Source organism: Pogona vitticeps, chromosome 6 (assembly GCF_051106095.1).
Source record: "Pogona vitticeps strain Pit_001003342236 chromosome 6, PviZW2.1, whole genome shotgun sequence".
Taxonomy (NCBI): Eukaryota; Metazoa; Chordata; class Lepidosauria; order Squamata; family Agamidae; genus Pogona; species Pogona vitticeps.
Window position 1 is genome coordinate 97,263,567 of NC_135788.1, and position 25,201 is coordinate 97,288,767.

At 41.3% G+C, this 25,201-nt stretch overlaps 2 protein-coding genes across 10 annotated transcripts in view; both read right to left on the bottom strand.

The window, feature by feature from the left end:
* HOXB3 (homeobox B3) overlaps positions 1-25,201 on the bottom strand; it is an 86,205-nt gene that overhangs the window by 34,380 nt on the left and 26,624 nt on the right. For 6 of the 9 annotated variants that reach the window (XM_073004346.2, XM_073004343.2, XM_078377953.1 and 3 more), the window contains exon 2: positions 7,407-7,653. The gene's annotated coding sequence lies outside the window, so the exon portion shown is untranslated. Of the gene's footprint in view, positions 1-969; positions 4,031-7,406; positions 7,654-7,855; positions 9,982-19,141; positions 19,279-25,201 lie in introns of those variants that run through there. The other 3 variants (XM_073004339.2, XM_073004344.2, XM_073004347.2) reach the window with 3 other exon arrangements.
* On the bottom strand, positions 10,343-19,280 carry HOXB4 (homeobox B4). Its single transcript, XM_020809876.3, has 3 exons — positions 19,142-19,280; positions 13,780-17,072; positions 10,343-11,996 (listed from the first exon to the last, which is right to left on the bottom strand). The coding sequence occupies exons 2-3, from the start codon at positions 14,198-14,200 to the stop codon at positions 11,662-11,664; spliced, it is 756 nt and encodes a 251-aa protein (XP_020665535.1). The 5' UTR covers positions 14,201-17,072; positions 19,142-19,280; the 3' UTR covers positions 10,343-11,661.

Here is a 25,201-nt window from a genome sequence, read left to right on the forward strand (position 1 = left end):
AAAGAGCTTGGGGCAGAATCCACCGAAAAGTTCGAAAGCGCAGGATCCCGTCGAAATAAACGGAAGCTCCGCAAAAGCTCAACCAGGAAAACCTCCCGGTGGATGGTGCCCTAGTTTTTGTACATAGAGGACCAGCCGAAACCAGACGTTTGCAGAAAGAATCTTCGCCTTTTCTACTATCTGCTATTCTTGGGTTGTTGTTTTTTTAATTGGCTCCAAGATTTTTCTCCTCTACTTTAATATTATCTTTTCACGGTTCCTGGGTAGCTCAAAATTTATACAAATCTCTCCTTAATTGGTAATCACAGATGCTTTAATTTAAGACCCCTAGCTATAGAGTTTCACATTAGGTTTTGATCTATTACAGTGAATTGTCTTAAATAATCAACTCTAGGGAAGGAGGGGAAGAGAGAAAGAGAAAGAGAAAGAGGGAGAGAGAGGGAGAGAGAAGGAGAGAGAGAGAGAGAGAGTTTTGAAAGATCACACATCATTTTCGTTTGAGAAATGATTTATCTCGGACGGTGCCATAAACAACACAACTCTCTCTCCCAAAGACACACACGCATACAATGGGAGAAGGTCTGTTGCTGGGAGTGGTGTTGACATGTTTATTGTAATAAATCAAGAGACAGAAAGGAGGGAGAGAAAAGGTTTGAGGAGATACTATATATATATATATATATAGAGAGAGAGAGAGAGAGAGACAGAGAGACAGAGAGAGACAGAGAGACAGAGAGAGATACACACCTATATGCGCCCTCAAACACACCATATATATATGGCACAGAGAGAGAGAGAGAGAGAGATGCCTGGGTGGGTATAAATATACACACCACCACAGGGTGAAGAGAAATGGGAGAAAATGAAGATGGCTATTTGTCACATTTTACGACAATAACATTAATAACAAACAATAAATTTACATGGACATACAGACTGGGAGGCAAGAAGGGATCTCCCGCTACTTACAATAAGTCCAGCCCTCGGCGTGGCTCCTTCCTTCCTGAGAAATGTTTTATTGCAGCTCTCTCTCTCTCTCTCTCTCTCTCTCTCTCTCTCTCTTACACACACATAGTCCCTCTCTCGCACACACACACTCGCTCTCTCTCCCCCCACCTCTTGGAACAGTCTTATGAGTGTGCGTGTGTGTGTGTGCGTGTGCATGAGAGACAGAGAGAGAGGGGTTTTTTTTAAGGACAGTTGAATTTCACGTCAGACACAAGGAGACCATGTCTGCGATTTTCCTGACGAATACATATCTATTCTGCAACCTCTGCATTAATTATTTAATGAATCACGTGACTTGGGGAGGGGGTGGGGGGCTTCTTTCTTTCTTTCTCTCTCTTTTTCCTATCCACAAAGAGGGCCACCGTGACCTTCCACTGGAACGCTGGAACTTTGTGTGTGTATGTATGTGCGCGCGCATGCACACACACCAACTTTTGTTTATATATATATATATGCACACACACACACACACACACACACACACACACACACATGCGCGTGGGGGGGCATCTATGGACATAGATACAGCCATCTTGCATGGATTTTTGCAAGTAATCTAAGAGGATAAAGCATCTACTGAAGCTTGCTTAGAAAGACGAGAAAGGTTATAATGAAATATGTTCATTCATACCTGTGCTGAGATTTTGTTAGCTTAAACACAGCCAAAGTGCCTAACTTTCTTCAGCCTACAATATTTACAGAGATTAGGCTAGTTTGCTGAAGGTTTTTAGAAAGCATTATATTTCCATGGGATCCTCTATGTATGTTGCTCTGTCCTGGTTCGATCTTCATTTTCTGTTCCCTTAATTTTTAATTTCAACCACTTTCTCTCTCTTTACTCCTCCAGTTCGTTACAATCCCCAGTCTCTTGGCTTTCTTCTACTCATCTGTGAAACTAATAGGAAGTACGACAGGTATGTTCGGCAGTAGGTCAAGGAAAGCAAGAACAGCGGTTAGGTTAAGAGCCGCAGAATCTGAAGGAATAGTGAGTTCAATCGCTGGCGTCCTAAGGAAAATCTGGAAACTATTATTCTAATGCTCAACAGAGAAACTCTTTTTACCTGGAGGACGCTGTATAACGACTGATCCCTCTGCCGAAAACATCATATATATGCTTGCGCAAATAGACCAAAATGTTCCTGTCATACGCACAAATGGGGAATAAATGGAAGGGCAGGTTAGTTGTGTTTTATGTGTGGTTATGGCTATTGCAGGGGTGGGGGAAGGGAAAGTACACTTGCATCCTTATTTTTCAGGTGATAACAGAGCTGTGGCGTTGCTTCTCCAAACAATGGAACTGATAAGGGCCTCTGAGGCAGCGACTTAAATAGGTTGTAAAATCAAATCAAACAATGGCGTGCTGGGGTGGATAGATGAGGCTGAGCTCCGAACGGAAGGCTTGTCTTTCTCAGAAAGTGTGTGTGTGTGTGTGTGTGTGTGTGTGTGTGTGTGTGTGTGTGTGTGTGTGTGTGTGTGTGTGTGTGTGTGTGTGTAAAGCACATCTGGCTACTACTTTGACAACTGGGTTCTTTTTGTTTCTGTCTCCTGTTTCTACCTGTCTTTTGAGAAATGTAAAGCCCACAATAATTATTTTGCCAGAGGAAAGATTTTAAACAGGTATTACGAAGCAGTAACAAAAGGGAACCTCTAGAAAATGGCTGGGGAGGAATGGGTGGTTCAGCCTCTGAAAATACAGAACTACCCTAATGTGGCTCTTAACCTAACCGTTGTTTTATATTTTATATATGTATATAAAGAAGATACCATTTTTTCTTCCCTGGATTATGATTCTTGTTTTAAAATATCATATCCCTAACCTAGAACTGCCAGGAAAGGTAAACCGTTCATTCCTCAGATCCGAATCTCGGCATTCTGAAGTGAAAGCATGACAAGGACAACAACAAAAACCCTTCTCACCAGTTAAATGCCTGCAAGCTTACTTTCCCTGACTTAAAGGTAACTTCCAGGAAAATCAACCAAAGCAGTTTTGCCAACTGAGTAAATATGTAAGGCTTTCTTATGAATGTATCGCCAAGAAAGCTCCCTTGAAGGCAGTTCCCAAGCACAAATCCCACAGATCGCTTTTCCAGTTGTATCGCATCTTGAATGCTTTGCTACCTTGAAGGAAATCCCATTGCAGTCAATAGGATTTCCTTCCCCAGAAGGTGTTTGTAACGACTGGAAACCAAGTAAGAGGTAACAAAGGACAATAGGAGGACTCGCTTCAAGTATTCTTCGAACTCAGGAGGCGCTGTCCCCGAAAAAGATTTTTCTGTGCAGGGGTGGGTGGGAGAACGAGTGGAACACCCTGATTTAAACACAGACCCACACAGAGATGGGAGGAAAATGGAAAAGAAACAAAACCACTCAAAAATAAGTCGTCCAAGCCTACAGATTGCTCCGATACATTTTGCTTAAAAAGAATTCTGTGGGGGGGGAGAGACATGTTGAAAATGAAAGATTAAAAGACGCCTTTCTTTAGGAAGAAAGAAATGAAAGGAAGAAGAAGAAGAAGAAAGAAAACATGCCTATAATCCAGTGAGTTGCAAAGGAAACAAAAATCCCTCTGCGCCCCCCTCCCTCTCCTCTCACTTTTTAAGAAAGAGCAACTTTGATTTAAAAAGATGTTTCTGTCTTCTATAGTTCAAAGGAAAGGAAGCGCCTCGCTTCACCCTGGTAGGTGCGAGAAACCGAGAGGGGTTTTTCTCTCTCAAGATAAAATGAACGTTTATATAGTGGGAAAGGCAGATTGATTTACGAATTTAAACACGCCGGTTTTATTGGGGATCATAAATCTGTCAGGGGGGCTACCGATCAAACTGAGAACGCTCCCAAACTGCGCTCCTCGGCCAGCCAAATCTCCCCGCCTCTTTCTCCTGTCGCTGAAAGGGACGTTTACAGGGGGGGGGGGGAAGGAGGAGGAAGAAAGGGAAAAAAGCCAGTGGGACTGTGACATAGATCCGAGTAGTTTGCGCGCAGGAGCATGGGGGTGTTTGGCTGTGTTTGTGGTTGTTCGGTCTGCGCAGTTAAGTTCGGAGCAAATGTCTCTAATTGGAGAGAGAACGAGATGGGCAAAAATTATTAAACATACTGTACTCTAGCAAATAGTAGTCACAATACATAGAAATACTACAGCTTTCTCCAAGCTCTATATATATGTTGCACAACAACACTTGCCATCCCCGAACAGCATGAGTGATGGGATTAGTCCTTCAGCACAGCTGGAGAAGAGCAGATGCGAAAGGCTGATAGAGTGAGAAGTGAGACTAGGAATAGTGCCTCAGAGCATGGACAGACTACTTTTGTCCTCCTCCCCAGAGAATAGTCGCACTTTTAGCCAGGCGGACTAGAAATACTTGTGACTGAAGGGGACTTAGGAAGTTCTCATGCAAGGCAAAATACAACACAGTTGTAGAGCACAGAGCAGGTGCAGGCACTTCTAAATGATGCAAAAGCCCACAGCCTTTTCACACATGCTGTGCTGCACACATTTCTTTGCATAAAAATGAATATATAGAAGCACCTGTGCTTACTCTGCAACAGTGTTGTGTTTTGAGTTGTATAAAAACTTCCTGGATCCCCTACAGTCACAATATATACATTTTGTGCCTGACAAAGAAGGTGAGCCACAGAAAGAAGGAGTGGGTGGGAGATGCTAAATGCATATGCAATATTCTACCTCTACTTGCTCATCTGGGTGCCTCTTCCTATGCATTCAATTGTCAAGCATCCACTGTTGTTCCATTTGCCTTCCGTTTAAAAGAAAGTGAAGGAGAAAAGGGAGGAAGGCAAATCTTTCTGTCTTGCTTTACTGCAATTGCTCTCTTATTTGGAACCTGAGCTTCCTTACAATGAAGACCTAGGCACATCAGCGGTAGTGATCAGTGAAGGGCGTCCTGTCCTTTGGTGCTTATATCCAGTGGCAAATCCAGAGCAAACAGTACAAAAGGTGACCTTATCTATCTGTCTATTTGGCCAACTCAAACCAACTGATCCACAAATCATTTATGTTGAACTGTACAAATTAGAATCCCTTTTAGCATTGCTGCCTTTCTTTTTTATAGGGCACTGGCTTAACTGGTTTGGAGATGCTGATGAAATGTTTTCTGTTCTAAAAATGCAGTCCTTGGTCCTTTCTGTGGGCCATATCAACTCACCCACTGGCATTAAGGGCTGTAGTTTCACTCCATCTGAATGCAAATGGGAAGAAAGCTGTTTTTCAGCATGGGTGGTGCAACCCATGTCTAGTTAAAAATGAAACCCATTGTTTTTCAGCAGAACTTAACTCCTAGGTGACTCCATACAGACTTAATTCCACCCCCCCTTTTTTTTTTGGTAAAACCAGGCTCACCCTTAAAGTCTGGATCCAACTGCAAGGCCTAGCTAGAGTAGACCCATTCAAACAATTGCAAAGGGACATTTTGATGAATCCCATTGCTCCAGTGGGCCTAGCAACCAGGTTGAGGCCTAAATTACTGTATGACATGAAGAATGCATTTCTTTGATGAAGAAGCTTAATGAATTTGAAGGCTCCACAAGCTATAAGGCAAGAACAACAGGAGATGGGCACGACAGCCATTTTACCCAAATTAAGGTTTCCTTCTTTCCTGCTGAGGAGAGCAGTCCAAACACAAACTACAAGATACCCAGCAGCGTCTTTTCCACAGACCCTTTGCCTACCCACAGAGCCTTTAAACATATAATATCACGGGGAGGGTGGCTAGCTGTGGAAATATATTTGGGGGTGCTGAATAGAGAATGAAGAGAATTTGCGGAAGAAAGATAAGAAAGAAACTAAGAAACGGATAAATGCCAGTCTGTCCCCCCCCCCTCCCCATTTCATCTTCCAGAAAAACGAGGCGTTGTCCAAATCAACCAAGTTCAAAACCATTCTTTCCAAAGGGAACCTTAACACCACACACACTCATGCATGCACACTTATCCACCCACCCCGTACACAAGCATACCACACACACACACATCCAAGAGCCCCATTGTTCTCTCAGGAAAAAGGAAGACAAGGAGCAAATAAGGCGTGGTGAGCTTACCACTAGCACTACCACTGCTGCCGCTACCACTACAACTTCTATTGCTGCTGTTGCTGATTGAAAATAATAATACCCAGCGTGCTTTGGGGCAAAGGAATTGTAACCATCAAAATAAAATCTGAGTAGACCAAAATATGATAATTGCACATTTGCATCAACACAAGTATCCATCAGACTTTCCAACCGTTTCCATTGAGGCTTCACGGGAGAACTTCCTGAGGGACTGAGCCCTTAAATAAACAAAGGAAATTAACAGCGACAGAAGCCATCCTAAAAGCAACTTCCAATACTATAATCAAGAATGGAAAGGAAACAAACCAAGTGGCTCAAACGGGCGCTCCTAGATGGGGAGGAGGGGCAACACAGCGGTCGTCTTTTGCCATACAAGAGTGGTTGGCGCTCATGTTTTGCCCTGGTATTTTCGTTCATGTTTGTCTCGGGAGTTGGCTTTAGCCCACCCCTGCTTCTGGGTGAGCAATAGTACAAAGCACAATGTCCAGTCTTAGAAAGGTCAAGGGGTTTTGTGGGGTCATTCTGTAGCTGTAATGCCAAGCTAATCGTTTAGAAAACGTGTCCCTTGGATGAACTCCGTGCTCACTCTGAAGCCGGACAGATTTTTTCACTCAATTTCGTTTAATATAACCATTTCCCATTCTAAAATCAGGTAGATAGAACCTGTCACTCATACTTCTGTTGAAAAACGTTCAAAAAAAAAAAAAACCCACACACCAACACTATACAAGTTTTACCAGAAATTCACTAGCCACACTTTCTCTTTTCTAATTACTATTATGAGATACATCATACTAGCTTTATATTATTCAATGGGATAAAGAGCTCTGGAACAGCAATGCGCTGAATGTTCCAACTATGGGGAATCCATGCGGGGTGGGGTGGGGGGGAGGAAAGGAAATTAGAAAAAGAAAAGAAAAAGTATTTGCAGAATAAATGGCCTTTAGCTCCTTTTCACCTTAGTGCCACCAACACCAATATTATCTTAATAAATCTAGGCTGCAAAGTTCCACTATACAAGCCACATCAAAAAATAAAAACGTAATCTAAATTCCTTTTTAAAGGCTTTCTTATATTAGCAAAATGTCTCCCTCGCGCTTTCCTTTCTTTCTTTTTCCCCCCAGCCCCAACTAAAAATGCCGCATCGCTGGAAACTCATCTAAGAGTACAAGTCTACAGACACTTACTTGAGAGTAAGACCATTTAACTCAGTGGGATTTATTTCAAGTAACTAAACATGCTGGGCTTCACAGATGTTGCCCCCACCTGGTTGATTTAAAAAGTGAAGCAATATACAATTTCAAACTAACAAGCCAAGTCTTTGAAAAAAGGTTTTACCTTCTTAGCTGCCCATGATTACTGTCCAGATGCTTAAAGATGGTATTCATGTCAGGAGCAGAGTCTTCCATTTCACAAAAAAGGAAAAGGACAAATATTCCACTTTGTGTGTCGTTGTGTATACCTATGCACATGCACACATACATGTGTGTGTTTTGTGTGTGTGTATGTTCCCCTTGAAGATATTTTAAAAAATTTGAGGCTCCCGGGTTTTCTTTTTTCTTTGCAGAAGGTCTGTGGAGGTTTGCTGTTGGAATAACAATAGGAAAAGGGTAAGTATTTGGAGAAAAGAAGTGATTAATGATTTTTTCAGTATAATTCTCACATTTTTCTCAGCTTCTGACTGCTTTTCAATGCTTGTGAACTTTTAAGGTCTATTGAAGTCTCCACCCTAAATTCTATTCACACTCTCCTGCTTTGATTTGGTTCTATAGAAGCTACATTCTTACCAGTATATGCTTTTAAAGTTTTGTCTGGATGTGTAGGAGAGGGAATGCCTTGGTGTATCCCTGGAAAGACAGAAATACCAGCTGCAATGGGAATTTAGCTAATGTGATAGGGATACTGACCTTTTTCTTTTTCTTTTCTTTTCTTTTTTTTTGCAAAATTCAAACTCCTTTTCATAAGGAAAAAGAAAGAAAGAAAGAAAGAAAGAAAGAAAGAAAGAAAGAAAGAAAGAAAGAAAGAAAGAAAGAAGCCACCCATTCAGATTTGCCATTAATAGGTGATATAAACAAAACAACAGAGTCCTCGATGGATTCATGTACTTTCCTCAAGCCCTCTTTTGCATATAAGGACAATAACACACCAAAGCAAAAGTTTGATTCACATACTTCCTCCAGCATTGACTCACTGAGGAGGAGAAATCAGACAAGGGTAATACAAAATAATATCACAACTCTCTTAAGTGATGTGCCTCTGTGTTCAATGCCACTGCTGTCCCACGTCACCTCATGAGGACTGCACTTAGTGTAAAGATCCATTTCCCTGTTACTTCCATGAAAGTGTACTTAGAATCACAGCATTGTGGCATCCTTTAATTTATTCTATACAACTGCAATATAAATGACATTGATTCAAAGGGGGCTTGGATCATCATCTGTATTGTTTGCAACCTAGAAGGTGCTTGTTCTACTTGGTCTCCTGGCTTTGAGAAGTTGCTGCAGAGTTCTGGGATTGTGAAAAGCAGCATGGAGGTCATAGGAGCGATAGGTCAGAAGCAACAAGAGTGTTGTTGTTGTTTTTGTTGTTGATGTTGTTAGTAATAGTACAATTTCTATAGGAAGATTATGTTGACCTGTCTATCCATTTTTCTACCTAATGTGGACAAAGAAACCATACACACACTGGATTAGAGCTAGACCAGACCTCCTTTGCTTAAAATAGACCAGTAAAATAAGAGATATGGAGTTTGGGCCTGACTAACTCAAGTCCCATAGATTTCAGTAGGTCAGGGTGAATGCTCAGCATGCCTAACTCTGGGTTAAAATCAGCGAGTTTAAAGAGAAATTGCTGAATTGGACTATGCAGGCTAAATTCAGTTGTTAGAGCCAACTAGAATCAGCCCATTGAATCAATGGGACTTAGATGTTGGCTGAACAAGTCCCATTCATACAACAGGTTTGGTCTGCTTTGGTAGAAATTAAATGAGATTTAGCCCTATATACCGTGTTTTCCCGAAAATAAGACAGGGTCTTATATTAATTTTTGCTCCAAGAAACACATTAGGGCTTATTTTCAGGGGATGCTTTATTTTTTTTTCATGTACAATCTACATTTATTCAAATACAGTCATGTCATCTTCTTCTGGTTGCTGCACGATGGTGGGCTTTCACTTAACTAGGGCTTATTTTTGGGGTAGGGCTTATATTAAAAGCAGCCCGAAAAATCATAGTAGGGATTATTTTCAGGTTAGGTCTTATTTTCAGGGAAACAGGGTATTTTTGCCATCACATTTTGATAGTACAATAAAGCAGTAAAACAAGTACTATTTGAATAATGGATAGGTCCTGACTTAAGGGAAGGTTATTAGAATATTTAACCCTCATATGAAAATAACCTTCTCTGGGCCATTTCTGAGTGCCGAACCCACAGGGAATTTGTTATACACCAGCCCCATTGAAATGAATTGACATCTATTATTATGAACATTGTGCAGGAGGCTATCCAGCTACATTCTGTCCTAAGCCAGCATCCAAGCAAGGGCTATGTTAGGGAGAACCAGGACATTTCTTAAAAGAGAAAATTACGATTTTCTTTGTATGATTTCAGATTTCACGCAGCCCCATTGTAACTTAGAACTGGAATGCTATTTCGTGCTAAACAGTATTTTCGATATTTTGTATGAGAAAGAAAATGAAAATTAATACAAGAGCTATGGAGCACAAAAGAAGTCATTTGTCTTCTTGATTATCTATTTGCTTGTCAGAGTTTGAGGTATTGCAGTGGCTGGCTCCTTTGTAATATAAAAATACACAGAAAACCTGCAAACACCAAGAAACATCTGTGCAAAAATTATGGTGATTAAATGCATTAAATACCTTGAAGAAGGAATCTTTTCTTGTAATGGGAGGAGGGAGAAAAGAAGAGAGAGAAAACATATCTTGGAGAACATACTGTTTATACTCTTGATATCAGGTAAAATTTTACTGATCGGACTACTATTTCAGCTTTTGAACCAGTTTGGAAAGCAAAATGTAACCATGCATTAGTGCATGCTTAAAGGAAATAAATCATCCCTTATAAGGTTTAGCTGTAGTTAAGGAGGATATACCCTATGGTCAAACATCTTTTGTTTCCATTAGGAGACTGTAAGACTGAAAATTGACAACAATAAAAATCTGGTCTAATATGTCTGCAAACTATCAGAACAAAGGAACAGTGGAGCTGCTGCTGCTGCTGCTAACTGATACAGTATTCTGAAGAACACAGACAGCCATAGTCACAATAATTTTTTTATTTTGGTTTTTTTTCCATTACGGTTTTCCATTACTATGTACATGTTTTTACTGATAGCACATGAAACAACAAGAGGTAATTATACAGAACTATAGGAGGGGGCATTTTCTCCCCCTCCCCAAAGTTCTCTGGAACCACACCATTTTGGAATGTCATATATAGGAGATTGAGTGGATGGAGGGAAAGGGGGATGGAGGGAAAGGGGGAGGGAGGGAGGGAAGAAGGAAGGAGTATAGAAAACACATATTTCTTCCTTCATCCCCTACTTCCCAAGGGAATTCCCTGAAGATCCATCTTTATGCACATGTCCAGTTCAAAAATGGGAGTGAGGACAGTGGAGGAGCATCCTTATTTACAAAAGGCCCCCTCCTCTTTTAATAGCCGCTGGAACCCATATGGCCTTATGTTATGATCAACTTTATAGACTGAAATGCACAGTGTTCTTTGCTTTCCAGGTCTTATAGGTTAGGCAATTAGCTTGAAGGTCTACTTTTGTTTTACATTGCTTTGGTTGCACTTCTTTTTTATTTTTTTGGTTGTCCCCCCCCCCCCAGATTTTCTCCCCCCTCAACTGGCACACCTCCTTCTTTGAAATATTAGCCATCCAACGATGTCCTAAGAGGGTTTGAAGAATTCGATTTCCCCTTTTCAATCGCTCTGCCACCTATGGCTGTGTTAAACAGACGCCCACACGTTTCTGTAGTGAGGGACGGGGAGTCTGATTTTAAACTGGTTTTGTGGTTGATGAGGGTGGAAGTACTAGAGGTTGAGAAAGAAGGGGATTGAGAGAGAGAGAAAGAGAGAGAGAAAGAGTCCAGTTCTCCTTAGGTGAAACCGGGCCTCATTTATTAAAGATGACTCTGGCTGTCGTGCTAATGGCTGGCATAAGGTCCTTCGTTTGTACGCGAGAGTAAACATGACAAATGGGCCCGAGTTTGGCTTGATTAAAGATGAAAAAGGGATCCATCTTCACCAAATCCAACCCCCACTGACCCTCCTACAGAAGAGCAAAGCTGCACCACAAACACCTCCCCGCTTTCCGGCCAAAGGAATAGCCCCCTCCCCACCTTCTCCTTTGTCTCCTTTCCCTTGGTATAAATAGCGTTCCCACCTACCCTCTCCCCCCTTCCCCCAGCGCCTCCATGGTTCTTCCTCAGGGAACACTGAAACCACAACACGATCTTCTCCCCTTTCATACACCAGTTCTTATCACCGGAGGCGGCAGGCATACACATACATCCAGACACACACATCCACACACAGACACACATATACACAGAGGACGGTCAAAAGATGGTTATAGATTGGTAGTGGGGGCAGGGGTCGGTCCGTTGCTTCGGTCCTGGGGGCCTCCTCCCGAAGCTCCCCCTCCTGGAACCGGCAGGTTGACCGCAGAATTAGACCGGATCTTGGTATTGGGTAACTTGTGGTCTTTTTTCCATTTCATCCTCCGGTTTTGAAACCATATCTTGATCTGGCGTTCGGACAGGCAAAGGGAGTGGGCAATTTCCACCCTGCGCCTTCGGGTGAGGTAACGATTGTAGTGGAATTCCTTCTCCAACTCCAGGACCTGCTGCCTTGTATAGGCTGTTCTGGAACGTTTCGGCTCCCCTCCGGTGTAGTTGGGGTTGACTGAATGAAGAAAACATAAAAGAAGAGGCAGGAGGAGAGTGGGACATCGGATGGTGGTAGTGGGGGGAAGGGAGGGAGATTTGGGAATGTTACTCTTTCTTCAGCTCCGTGAAAAACAAAACAAAGCAACTATCTTCACTGGAAGAAATCTGGGGGAAAGGGGGGGGTACCGCGTAACAACAAAGCCAAGCCACTAAATCTCATACCACCCATCCCACAACCCGTCTAACAGCCTGGGTCTTTATAACCTACGCAGAAGTAAACTCCGCTGAGATTCATGGCACCTTATCCTATGTAAAGGAGAAGAGAGTTGCAATCTAAATCTCCAATACCTGCAACTTATTAGAAAATAAATCCCCTTGCATTTAGTGAGGAGTACCTCCGAGTAAACATGCATAGGATTGGGCTGCCCCTCTGCATACATTCTTGGAGACACATCATGATGTCTTAAGAACTTTAGGAGACAACCCCCCCCCCCAACTTGGCTTCTCTTTAATTTGCATATCTGACCTTTTCTCTTTTTCAGTCTGGACATATTTGTGAGGATTTATCCATGTATGCTATATAGTCTAATCTTCCTCTTTGCTTCTTGCTTACATGCAGCTCTCTCTCTCTGGCCTTGCACAGTCCTAAAAATTAACACACACACACCCTTAAAAGCTAGAACTTTATTCCTGGCCTAAAGGTCACTAAAGATCCCAAAGAGTTTTAAAAACTATGCTTAGAAATCTATCCAGAATATTTGTGGTTGCTTCAGTAGTTAACAGTGCCTAGGATCAAAATGCTAGTTCAGAAAGGAAGAGAGCCACAGTGCACTATGAAAACCACTGCTAGTATCACAAAACAGCTATGCTTCCCGGTATTTAAAACACTCAGCTAGCACTAGTTTGTAAGTAAACATAGGAAGAAGTGAAGAGAAATGGACCTATGGATATATATCTGTCAAATCCTCAGTAATATTCTACAACATTGAATGTTAAACAAACTTCAAAGTTGAGCTACAATATACCTAACTGAAGAAACTAGTGCAAAGACATTCACTTGGCTAGTACTAAACCACCAAGGTTAAAGACCTCTGCTTAACAATCTTGTGGATCAAACTAGCAAGCTACGGTTTGCCTACATGTAGTTGACTACGTGCCTGAAAGTTCTATAAAGTTTTGCCCCACAAGTAAGACATTCCTCTTGCATCCTAACTCAACGTCCCTTTCTTGGAAGGCATTGCCTCTGAAAACTATAATGATTCTAAATAAAAAGTGGGCTGAAGGGTCATATTAAAAACGCTTTAAGAAAGCTGAAAATCTTGCTTCAGATCACTGCTTCAATGCTTCAGATAACAAATTCAATGGGTATTCAAGCAAAATTAAAAAGAAAATATCTCATGCTTCCTAAAAACTTTTCCTGGTGAACATCCTCCAATGAAAGAAGGGAAAGAAGGAAACAGAACAAGAAAGAAAGAAAGAAAGAAAGAAAGAAAGAAAGAAAGAAAGAAAGAAAGAAAGAAAGAAAGAAAGAAAGAAAGAAAGAAAGAAAGAAAGAAAGAAAGAAAGAAAGAAAGAAAGAAACTGGAGGATGATGTTAACAGGGACTTCAAAGGCAGTTGGCCAAGAAGAGCAATAAAAATTTATGGAGGATGTAATTATAGCGCTCTGCAAACAGGGAGACCATAAATCTCCAAAGGGAATGGTTCTTTTACAACGGGGGCAATAAGCTTTTTTTTCTCCCAACAAGACTTTGAGGTGCAGGTTAGTATAAAGCGAACAGCACTTTAAGGTTCACTTACCCGTGCTAACGTGAACCTTCTTCATCCAAGGATAAACTACCGGTTCTTTGCAAGAGGACGGGCTTTGGTTGAGAGAGTTTTGGCTACAGGAAGGCGGTGGGCTTGGCGTGATGGATTCACAAGTGTGGTTTGGTTCGGACAGATGGTTTTGAAGTCCAGCTGGAGCGTGGGCATGCCGGCTCCTAGGAGATAGGACCGATGGTTGGTGCCCAGAGCCCTGGCATGGAGGATAGGATGGTTGATTACAGGCGGACCGCGCTGGGTACAACGCCTCGTGTTGGAAAGAATTCTCCTCTCGCCTCTGGCCGCTGAAATATTCCGGAGAATGACTGGGAAGGTAATCGTGCTGGGAATATTCTTCGCATGGTGGGAATTTGGGGTCCACATAGTTGGATTTGATCAAGAAAGAACTCATGGCCATTAATTTTGCAATTGCAAAAGGGCGCGCGCGCGCCGGCACGCACACTCTCGCTCACTCACACCACACGCACACCCCAAAAATATACTAAAATTTATTCCTATTTCTTTCGCCCCCTCCCCCTTCTCCCTTCCTTCCCCTCCCCTTCTCACTCGTTTTCCTGTTTCGGAGAGCCCTCCTACTTTTGCCGTCAACTGAACAAAGTTAGATGTCCATGTGACCCCAGGAGCCAATGGAGAGGTTGTCTGGGATTCCCGGATAAGGAAATAATCAAGAAGGAGAAAGCTGGAGCGTGGAGGTGGGGGGGGGGCTCTTTTAGCATTTCTAGCAGCAGCGCACCTTCAAAGTGGATGCAAGATGCATGGAAGTAAATTGGATTTTTTTTACACATAAATACGTTCACTACCTAGGCGGAATTCCGCATTCCAGGAATGGACAATTAAGGCCCTTCTCTTCCTTCCACGTCTTTCTTTGAAATATATCAGGATTGCCATAATTTCATAAATAATAGAAATCTTGTATCCCATTACTTCTTCATGATAAAGAAGTCAGAAAATCCAAGTGCCCTCAAGCAGAACGTCAGTTGTTGATATTTTTGTCACTGCTAAAACACACACAACTTCTTTTTCCAGGGTTTATCTTAAAGTTTAAAAAAAAAAGTAAAATAAGAATACATTCAGTCTGAACAAATAAGAAATTGAGAGTGGGGAAAACACTTCTAGATATATGATGCATTCGATTTCTGGTTTGTGCTTAAATTTTGGTGACAGAGTCGAGCCAGCGGCAAAGACAGATAGAGCTCGTTGGAGATCGATAGGAACGTCATTAACTAATTCGGGTTACCCATCCCTTCAAATGACAGTCAGGTTCTGGCTTAGACCACCCCCCCTCCCCGCCCTAACGCCACCCTAGCCAGGGGTAGAACATATTTTGGAATAGTGAGTTGGAGGGGCTTGGATTGTTAGGGTTAGATCTACCCTATAAATAAAAGGCAGCAGTTGGCTAAGGTTTTTTTAGATTATGAAAACGGAAACACACACCTCTGCCTATATTTATGGAGGTATCTGTCGTATACCGTTTTGCTAACCCTTGGGGCAGGAACCTTCCCCTCCCCATGTTCCGAGGAATGCCCACTCATCCGTTGATAGTAAATAACTTTACTACTAAATCTTTACTACTAAACTGTTTCTTCCCAGCACGGTTTACAAAAAAGGTTTAATTCTTGAATAATGACATTGATACCAAAGCATCCCACCCCCCAATGAATTTTCTGTACAATATAAAACAGCTAAGAATATTTAATATCATGGCTGGATGTTCACCTGGAGAAAAACACGGGGACCAATGGTGTTTTTTCAAAAAACGATGATATACGGCATTAAAACACATGCAGGCACAGCCACCGTCACCACAGGCAACAGCAAAAATGCATAGCAAAACGAAATATTCTTCATAAGATGTTTCTTTTACCGATTACATTTCTCTTTTTCATCCCCCTTTCCCCTTCCTTCTTTCTTCAATTAAGTCTGCACTCCGTAGCGTTTGTGTCAACTACATATTCCCCTAGATGCGAATTTGTGGCACAGTTTCTTTTACACAAATTCGGATCTACAGGGTACATACAGAAGACAGAGAGATATTCTCCTTTGAAAGTACAGTATTCTGCTTGAGAACATAAAAAGTGGTGGTTGGGGATGTCGGGTCAAAAGTATTAGTCGGGTACAATAAATTCGATTTTTCCGAAGAAAGTATGTCTTGAAAGAGTTGCTTCCGACACAGCTTCCAAAATTGTGCGAAGAACAGTCTAGATACCTGGTCAAATCCATGGTTCCCTCTCCTTCTCAGGAAAGAGATACGGACACAGGAATACAATCCAAAAAACTTAATAGGAAGGGAAATGAAGGGAAGTGGGTAATTAGGTAGTTAAGATAGATTGTTGGACCAAAAAGGGTATGAGACAGAAATATATTCACTCCCAATTTGGTTCAGCAAGATTTATCATTTAATTACAACAAAATTTTCTCTTTTTGTCTGATTTCGTTGCAATAAGAAATAACTTGCACATATCCAAACAGGTTTTCATGCTTTGCATTATGTGCTTATCTATGGTAAAGAAAAGAAGGGGAAGATATGAGAACAAATACCAAGGTAGATAGGAAGACAAGGCGTGGCTTTTTTTTCAAAGAGAAATTACTTTACAGCCCAGAGAGGAGGAAATGGGAAAAGATCAAAGGAATTTTATTTCCACCCAAAAGGAGACATATAAAACAATAAAATATGCACATTGTGTAAGTAATGAGCCTTTTGTGGTTAGGACAGAATAGCCCCTTTTCACCCAGACAGTGAGGTGTGCTGATCTCCAGAAAAAAGATTCACTAGAATTCGTAGGATTATTTTACCAAACCCAGAGAGAGAGAGAGAGAGAGAGAGAGAGAGAGAGAGAGAGAGATGCCAACATTGTATCAGGCTGCAGCCCTGTATTTATTTACCTGAAAATAATTCCCACAAACTCTATGGGACTTAGTTCAGAAAAGACCTGGTGTATGATGGCACTACAAATTTAGGCATAAAGAAACCTTTTAATGACACAGAAGTCTGTGTAGTATTGATTTTTCTAATTCTCTCAGCAGCTTGGACTGGGGTACCTGTAGCATGTCTCTTCCAGAATGAAACTGCATTAGGTTATGGCCTTATATTAACTTTCTATTTGTGAGGCTTGTTTGTTTTGTATATACTGAACATTTTCTGTAAACAAAGGTACAAGGGTTCATATCTTTTAAAAACTGCAAAGCAATCCAAGGCTCCTCTACTCAGAAGTCAAACCCACTGGATTCAGTGTGGTGTATTCCCAGGTAAACAGGTATAGGATTGCAGCCTAAATTGGGATGAAAAGGAAAGGAAACTGTTTAGTAGAAACATACCTGCATAGATATCAAAACGAAGAGAACATACACTTTGGGGAAGGCAGTTAAGTCAGAAAAGCCTTCACTAGCATTATTTTTGTTCTTTAACCATCTTCTGAGCAAACAAATGAAAACCCCAAGATTCATTTAAAGTTTTGGTCCTCCTCCTTTACAACCCAACCTATAACATGAAAGCTTTATTACTGGATGCCCTGTGTTAATATTGACCTGACCTGACTATATTGCCACATTAACACTGGGATTGTCACTTAAATCCAAGATAAATCTTTTATCTTGTGCATTCATCCACTTTAATACCTTCCAAACTAAGTGCATTAACTTTCCCTATTGAACCAGCAATTTAAATTTGTATGCATTTGCCTGGATTTAAAAACTGATGGTTTCAATTCCTCTCATATAAGTAAGTTGAGGATCTGTGGCTGAAGTCGTGCCCCAAACATTTGATCAGAAGAAGAATTCAGTTCAACTCAATGTTAACCACACCACATGTTCTTAGCAAAGTAGCTGACACACACCTTCAAGTTATATTTGCCGCAAACATTATGCATCATACATTTCTAGAGTGATGGGAAAAGGAATTTGGAATCATAGCTTGAGATTTCCTACTAAGAGCAAGAAGAAGTCTGTCCCAAACCATACAAACTTATCCCAAAGGGACTTACTTCCAAGTAAGTGTGTTCAGGACTATGAGTCACATTATGCACCAGCTCCTTCCTTCAAGAACACCTATGTCTCTTAGACCTTTGAGACATCTGCTCTCATTTTTCTGACCTGGACCGATATTTAATTGTTAATATTTCATCTGTAGTCCACCCATTTCTGTGTCCAGGTGTAGGTTTGGGGGAAAACTAACACCTGGGCCTATTAACCCCACCCCACTCTCTCTTTAAGAGTCATCATCACTTTTTTTTAAAAAAAAAATCCTCCGATCAGACAAAGAAGGAATCGCATCTCGGTATCACCAGCACCCCTAGCGTCTATCAGAAATCCTCAATTATCTTCGTTCTCAACAAGTCACCTCTCATAATCCCGCATTCACGGCCCCCAAGTCTAAAGATAAACCACATCTTCCACTCTACCTGCACGTAAACCTCCTCCTCCTCCCTTTCCCTTTTGCCGGGCAAACATCCTGTTCTTCTTCTTTCCTTGTCACTTTCAATTGCTCTAATTACAGCAGCTCAACTTTTCGGAAGTTTGGAAAGACAAATTTAAGCCCAGCGTCCTCTGCATTTCAAAGGGACCAGTTAATCAAGCTCTAAAACCGCTTTGTAACAGATGAGACCTCAGAATCTTGTTGGGAAAATACAACAAAGTCAGGCCACCAAACAGAAAGGGACGGTGGGGGCAAAGTTCGCCATCCAGAGCACACCTGTCAAGATTTCTCGAGAACTCAGGGAATCGAGAGAGGTCCCCCCCTACACACACCCGCACACATCATACCAAGGACAAAGCACTTGCTAAGAAATGTTGGCTACTGTGCTTCAACATTTGAAGATGTGAATTATCAAGTTCTCCTCCCCACCCACCCCCACCCTTTTAAGTACTACTGTCCACGAACGAGCTCATTCCTCACATTTTAGTGAGATCTTAGTGAGGAAAAATTCTACCTAATTGTCCTCTCTAACCCAGCTTCTGCTTTCGGGACCTTATTTGTGGTCATGAAGCTCCACAACGTTGAAGCCTTCCATTCTACTGAACTCCATCTAGAAATGAACACACCCCCTCAACTTACTCTCAAGGAGACCGTGTCTTTTGCAACTGCATCCATCCTTTTCCAAACTCAGAGCAAAGAGGCCCGGATTTGCACCCCACTTAAACTCAGTCCCCCCCCCAGCCATGTTTGCTGTCCCCCCCCTTACAAAACCTAGAATCGTTGCTCATCCTTCTCCGAAACCTACGCCGGCCCGCAGTTCACACCGTTTAAAATAATCGTCTTTTTTACAACTGAGTACAAAATGAAGCCCTCCTCCTGCCTAACCTGTTCGGCCGCAACCCCAAAAAAGCAACCCGCAATACCAACCGGGAAACGCAACCTTTCCATCGTATCTTCCTCTCTTCCATGTCAAAGATTAATTTTCCTCGGATAGGAGCCGCCTCTCTTTTTCTTTCTTTCTGGTTTTGTTCTTTCTTTCCTTCTTCTTTTTTAATCGATGGTCTTTAAACCCTACGGAACAGTTGACTACCAGCTTGCAGGAAGTCATAGGCCTAACTGAGCGTTTTCGGTTCGAATACTCGCAAGTTTTCGTATTAATCTCCATACTTTGTCAGTCTTTGTTAAACAGCTAGGCGTGTCCCGAGCGCCTCCAACATTTTAATATTTGTTAGACGCGCTGACCTGAGTTTCACCCCACTCCGGGGCTCTCCCCCTTGCATTTTCTATAATACGCTTGCATAGTTCGCTCGGTCATATTGAATTTTACCCAGGTCATTACTTTGGACGGGGGATAGGGGGGAGGAAGATGCCGCGGCAAGGAATTTTAATGCAGACTTTCTTCTATAGGACTAACGACTTTTCACGCCCTTTGTAAATTTCTAGCTTGCCTAAACCTACTTATGCAAAAGAGAAATGTACAAAGACTTACGAACGGGTGTTTGTGCACCTATATATTTATGAGACAGATTTATGAATCTGCATACGACACCGTGTGTAGAGAGATGCGCGTATCTCTTCCACGATGGCTCACTCCTTTTGCTTCCTAAATAAAACCTCCCTACCCCCGCACCCCCAGAAATGACAACCCAACATAGCACATGTTGGGAGCGCGGATGTAGAACAACGGATAGAATGCGGGACTGGGATCCAGGAGACCTGCGTTCAGTTCCTAACTCGGCCATGGAAACGCACGAGGGTGGGTGACACTGCTAAAACAAACCCTTAAAGTGTCTCACATACCTTGAAAAATTTACTAAGGTCGCCACAAGTTGGCATTGATGGCATGGAACAAATATACTATATATAGACGTAACTGGCAAAGAACTCGGAAGAAAAACCCTCAGAATGGGATTCTTCCTAGAATAAACGAAGTACATGATATATAAAAATAAAGAGGTGGAAAAATGAAAGGGAGGGAGATAAGATGGGAGGGGGAAAAGTGAGAAAAATACTTGCAATTTCTAAATTCCCCGCCTTTTACACCAAGGACTAAATTGCAGGGTTCAGACAAATCTTACCTATATGTTTTTTTTTTAAAGTATATTCTCCCAAAGATATAACTAGATCCAGGGGAAAGGGGTTAGGAGGAAAAGTTACTTTTGAAGGCTCTGAAGGTGTTAGCGTAACTCGTAAAATGTGCAGCTTCCAGGGTGCAATCATAAACCCTGAATGTCTGAAGGTTTGGCCTGTGGCTGGTACTGTTCTGTGCCTACTGTACCCACCTTACAGGTACCAATAATGATGTCATGTCCGAGATAAATATAGACGGCAGGTCGCTATAAAGGCCAATTGGTGTTAAGTTATTGCTATGAATAGCTCATTACACTGATTGCCTTGTAGACAATAATTTCTTTCCGTTCCTTATACTTGGGGTTTAGACGTTGTCCAACAGACCCACTGGCTTCTCCTCTTTAGCCTTAATTTTCCTCCTCCCTAAACCTCTTCCTCTAGGACTAGGCTATGCTATCAAATGGAACCTTAAATGGTAGGATGTGTGTGTGGGGGGGGGGGGGTCTGTATTAGCCACAGCTTAAGTGTCTGCTTGCCTGTTTTTATGAAATCATACCTGGATGATTGCAACCTTCTGCACGGAATGAAACTGTTATTCATTTACACTCCCTCCCCGTCTTTTATTATTGTGCGAACCTTGGAATGGTGATGACTGTGCTTCAGAGATAAGTGGAGCAATTAAATGAGCATAGAGATAGATTGTTAAAGTTATGTCTAAACGGTAGCCTATTTATAGTGATATTTTATAAATACCAAGCAAAGCAGTTCCTTAATGCTTATCACTTTCTGCATGATACACATACGTTGCACATTGGTCAGTGTATTTTTGCGCATTTTAACAAATTTGGGACATTATGCCACTGAGAAAAGGATGGCATATTTGGAAACATTTTAACCAGTTTCATAGGACACACCTCTTTTAAAAATGTATTTTTGGTTCTGGGTGTTGGAAGAACTACCTTCAGAATTCAAACCACGCGTTATTCCCGTTCAAAACCAATTACTCTCAGCAGTTTGAATTTAGAACAGTCTAAGTGACCTGCAACTTATTAAAATCACTATTCTGTTCTCATTGGTTTAGACTCCATCTTAAACCGACATCTAAGTAAGTACTGCAAAGATCCATCATCCCTAATTCTAATTATAATAGAGATGGAGGTCTTTCTTCACAGGTTTAATGGGACTTTGTATCCCAGTTTTGAACAGGTTTGCTTGCAAACAGATACTTGTTTAGAACAGATTTCCTTCCAAGCGTTTAGGATCTGTGCATAGTAAGAGGCCTTCTGCATTGGGTTTGCTACACCTTGTGTAAAAGAGAAGAATTTATAAACCGATCAGAGTTCAAGTGTATTGAATTGGATAAGATTCAATGTGAGTGCAGAACAGACATATTCTAAGGAAACTGAATAAAATCTATGACTATTCAGTATTTCTTCACTTTTTATTTTATTTTCGAAAGCTGAATGTCTTTACAATGCTGAGATCAATCTCCTCATTTGAAATGAAAGAATATCTTAACAACAACTTCAATTGCACCTACTTCATACCCCATTTAAGTGGAGAATATCCTGCAGCAATAACTCTAAAGAGGAAGGTGCAACCCTCCTCATAAATTGAGCAGATATATATTTCAAAGGGTTCCCTGCTCTTGACAACAACAAACCTTAAGAAAACCCACACCACCCTTCTTGTAACAAATACCTTGAAACTAAATTTACCAACCAACCCAGTATTTAATTCTTCTGCCACCTGATTGAATAATCTATTAATGAGTTTATTTTATTTATTTATTTATTTATTTATTTATTTATTTATTGCATTTATATGCCGCCCATCTAGACATAGTCTAGATCACGTTGAAACACATATTTTTGTAAAACCTCTACAGCCACCACTTTGAAGGTGAATAACGAAAAAGTATTACTTTAAAAATGAGGAAAAGGAAACAGATGCATTTTATTCAACGAATTTGGGAATATATATTTATCTTTCCTTGCGGACAGAGGTAATTTGTTTTTAGGGTTGTTGTTATGTGCAGTCAAGTCACCTTCGACTTATGGCAACCCTATGAATGAGAGACCTCCCACATATCCTGTTCCAATCTGATAAATAAATGAAGGGAAACACAGAACAAATAGGAAACATGTTTAAAAACAAAACAAAAATGCCACACCACATCTGCATCGTGGGAGATCTTAAAAAGTCAAAGGACAAATGAAAAGCATTGTGTGTAAGTCTCACTTTTACCTGTTTCGTTCAAAATCATAACCATATTTTTGCCTTAAAAGGCAAAGCATTATTAATTTATTAATCTACAAACGCATATCTGTCTTTAAGTGAATCGTTCCTTTAGGTAAGGTACACTGGATAATGTCCTTATTGGGCTTTTCCTCTTGCAATCTGTGCTCAGAAACAAAATCTAGCTGACACTAGCTCTTTTGAAGTGTATATGTGATGCTCAAGACCTTAGCAGTTTTTTCTAACTTCAGTGGAGTTTTTATATGAGAAATTCCCACTGGATTGTGTTTTAGCAGGGCAATCTTATATATCTATTCAGAAATAACTTAGTCCCAGCCAGAAGTACACATAATTGTAACCTAAATCCCTTAAATATATGTATCCCATATGAGGAGTATAAATTCAAGAAGTACAGCTTATTAGACAATGTTATGTTTTCTCTGTATCTACTTCCTTTGTTTGGCCATTGTTTTTTTCACATGCTTCCCCACCCCCTAGTTTCTTTAGTTTAAAGGATGAACATGTGTTTTTAAAGTAACTTGATTTCTAAGGCTTATATGTCCGTCCGTCCGTCCGTCCGTCTATCTATCTATGTATCTATCTATGTATATGTATCTATGTATCTATGTATCTATGTATCTATGTATGTATGTATGTATGTATGTATGTATGTATGTATGTATGTATGTATGTATGTATCTATCTATCTATCTATCTATCTATCTATCTATCTATCTATCTATCTATCTATCTATCTATCTATCTATCTATCTATCTATCTATCTATCTATCTATCTATCTATCTATCTATCTATCCAAAAGGCATATATCCATATGGCAAATACTTGTAATTTAGGCAGATAATTTCACTTATAATGTGTAAAAGATTACAATGGCTATTAGAATTATAATATCAGATGAAAATTCATTGTCTAGCTACAATTTAGTAGGCAATAATAATAAAAATGATACCTTGCACCATTGAATCCAGATCTTTTACCCTACATTTTACCTTTTAATAATGTATAGTATATATAGATTATTACATCAGGAAAATGGGTTTTACTGAGGTCTTTATAAAACCTCCTGAAAATATAAAAACATTGGTAGCACGGTATGCTTCAGAGTCTGAATTCACTAGAAAGTTACAATATTGCAGTAGGCTTTCACGTGCAAAGGGCGTTGCAATAAATGAGTCCATCGCTGGGTTCCGCTCCCATTCATTTCAATGGGGCTTGCCCGGGACAGCTGTTAGCTGGACCCAGTTCAAGGCTTTTAGGTTTTCTACACATATCCCCTCCACAAAGAGGAAGATGGGGGGGGGGAGAGGTGAACAGCGACCCCCACATACACCGACAAAGGTGTCTCAGGGTTTTTTCCCGTAACACCCCCAACATAGGTCTGTAAGCTCTCATGTTATGAGTCGTTCCTACGCTTCCTCTTACCTCACGATCGCACTCTCTCATCTCTGGCCAGTGAACAAGGAAGGTCTCTTTCTTCCCTCCCCCTTCCTCCTCCCGCCACGCCACACCATGCCCCCTCCTCCCGCCCCCTCCCTCTCCTCTTTAGCACTGACATCGAGTCTATCAGCCTCAAACACAAGACCGGGGCTTGCACCACCTAAACTTTTGACCCTCGCCTTTTTGACCCTTGTAGCTATAATGGTGTGCTAACCAATCCACGGACTACCATCTTCACCTCCCGAGACTTCAGAAGCCGTTCAGATCTTTCTCTTTTTCTCCTACTTTCTCCCCCCCCCACCCCAGAATCGCAAACTCCCAATTTACACGTAGGAAATGCGGAACAACAGGACGAAGAAAGGCTGCGGGAATCAAGACCTTGAGAATGATGTGCCTTCCGTTCTTCCAAGAAGGCGAGTTACCCGCTTCCACCCTAGCGTCCTCTTTCCTCCCTCTGCCTTTATCTATCTATTGGAGGTGCAGGATTGCGGAAGGTCGGATTTTTGGATCCGTCGGGTGGAAGATGGGGAGGACACAGTTTAGCAAGGGCGAGGCTGGGGAACTTTTCCAGAGACCTGGCCAGTACAACTCGGAAAAGACCACTGGAAAACTGCGGTGAATGGGTATGAAGCGGGCTCTGCTGGTTATACTGAGTTGTTACAAGCTTCGAGACTCACCATTTTCACCCATCCTGTCTCCCCGCCTCCTAGGTTGTGTGCTGCAAAGTTCAGTTTTCAGTCTGTGTTTCCCGTGCAAAACAACAATAAAACCTTTGTGTGACCTTGTTCTAATACATTCAGGAGAATGAGACCCTGACAGCTTTTTAGCGGCGACAATAGAAGGTGAAAAGAAAAAGGTGAATGCATATAAAGACGTGAAAGCCTTTAAACACGCTACAATCTCTATACACAATTATTTATGATAAATTCCCACTTAACTCAGCTGAACTTCGGATCAGCCTCTGAGTCTGCCCCCTATCCAGGCAAAATCCATGGCTACAAAGTTATTTTGATATGAATTAAATTCATATCTCTATTATCTACCTTTCTATAGAAAAAAAATTTCAAAGGCAGCAAGCCCTGCATTTCAGTTTCTAATGTATTATTTTAAATAAAACAATCCCAAGGAAAGGAGGAAGGGTAGGAGGATGTGAAGTGAAATCCAACAGCTGGATTAAAATTTATCTGAGGCTGCTTGGCTTAGGAAGTTTTGATTTCTT

Excerpts from the sequence above, each read along its gene's own strand:
- HOXB4 (XM_020809876.3), bottom strand. The coding sequence starts at position 14,200 with ATGGCCATGAGTTCTTTCTTGATCAAATCCAACTATGTGGACCCCAAA. Across the intron at positions 11,997-13,779 it reads GAAGGTTCACGTTAGCACGG|TCAACCCCAACTACACCGGA; the intron begins GTAAGTGAACCT and ends TTCTTCATTCAG.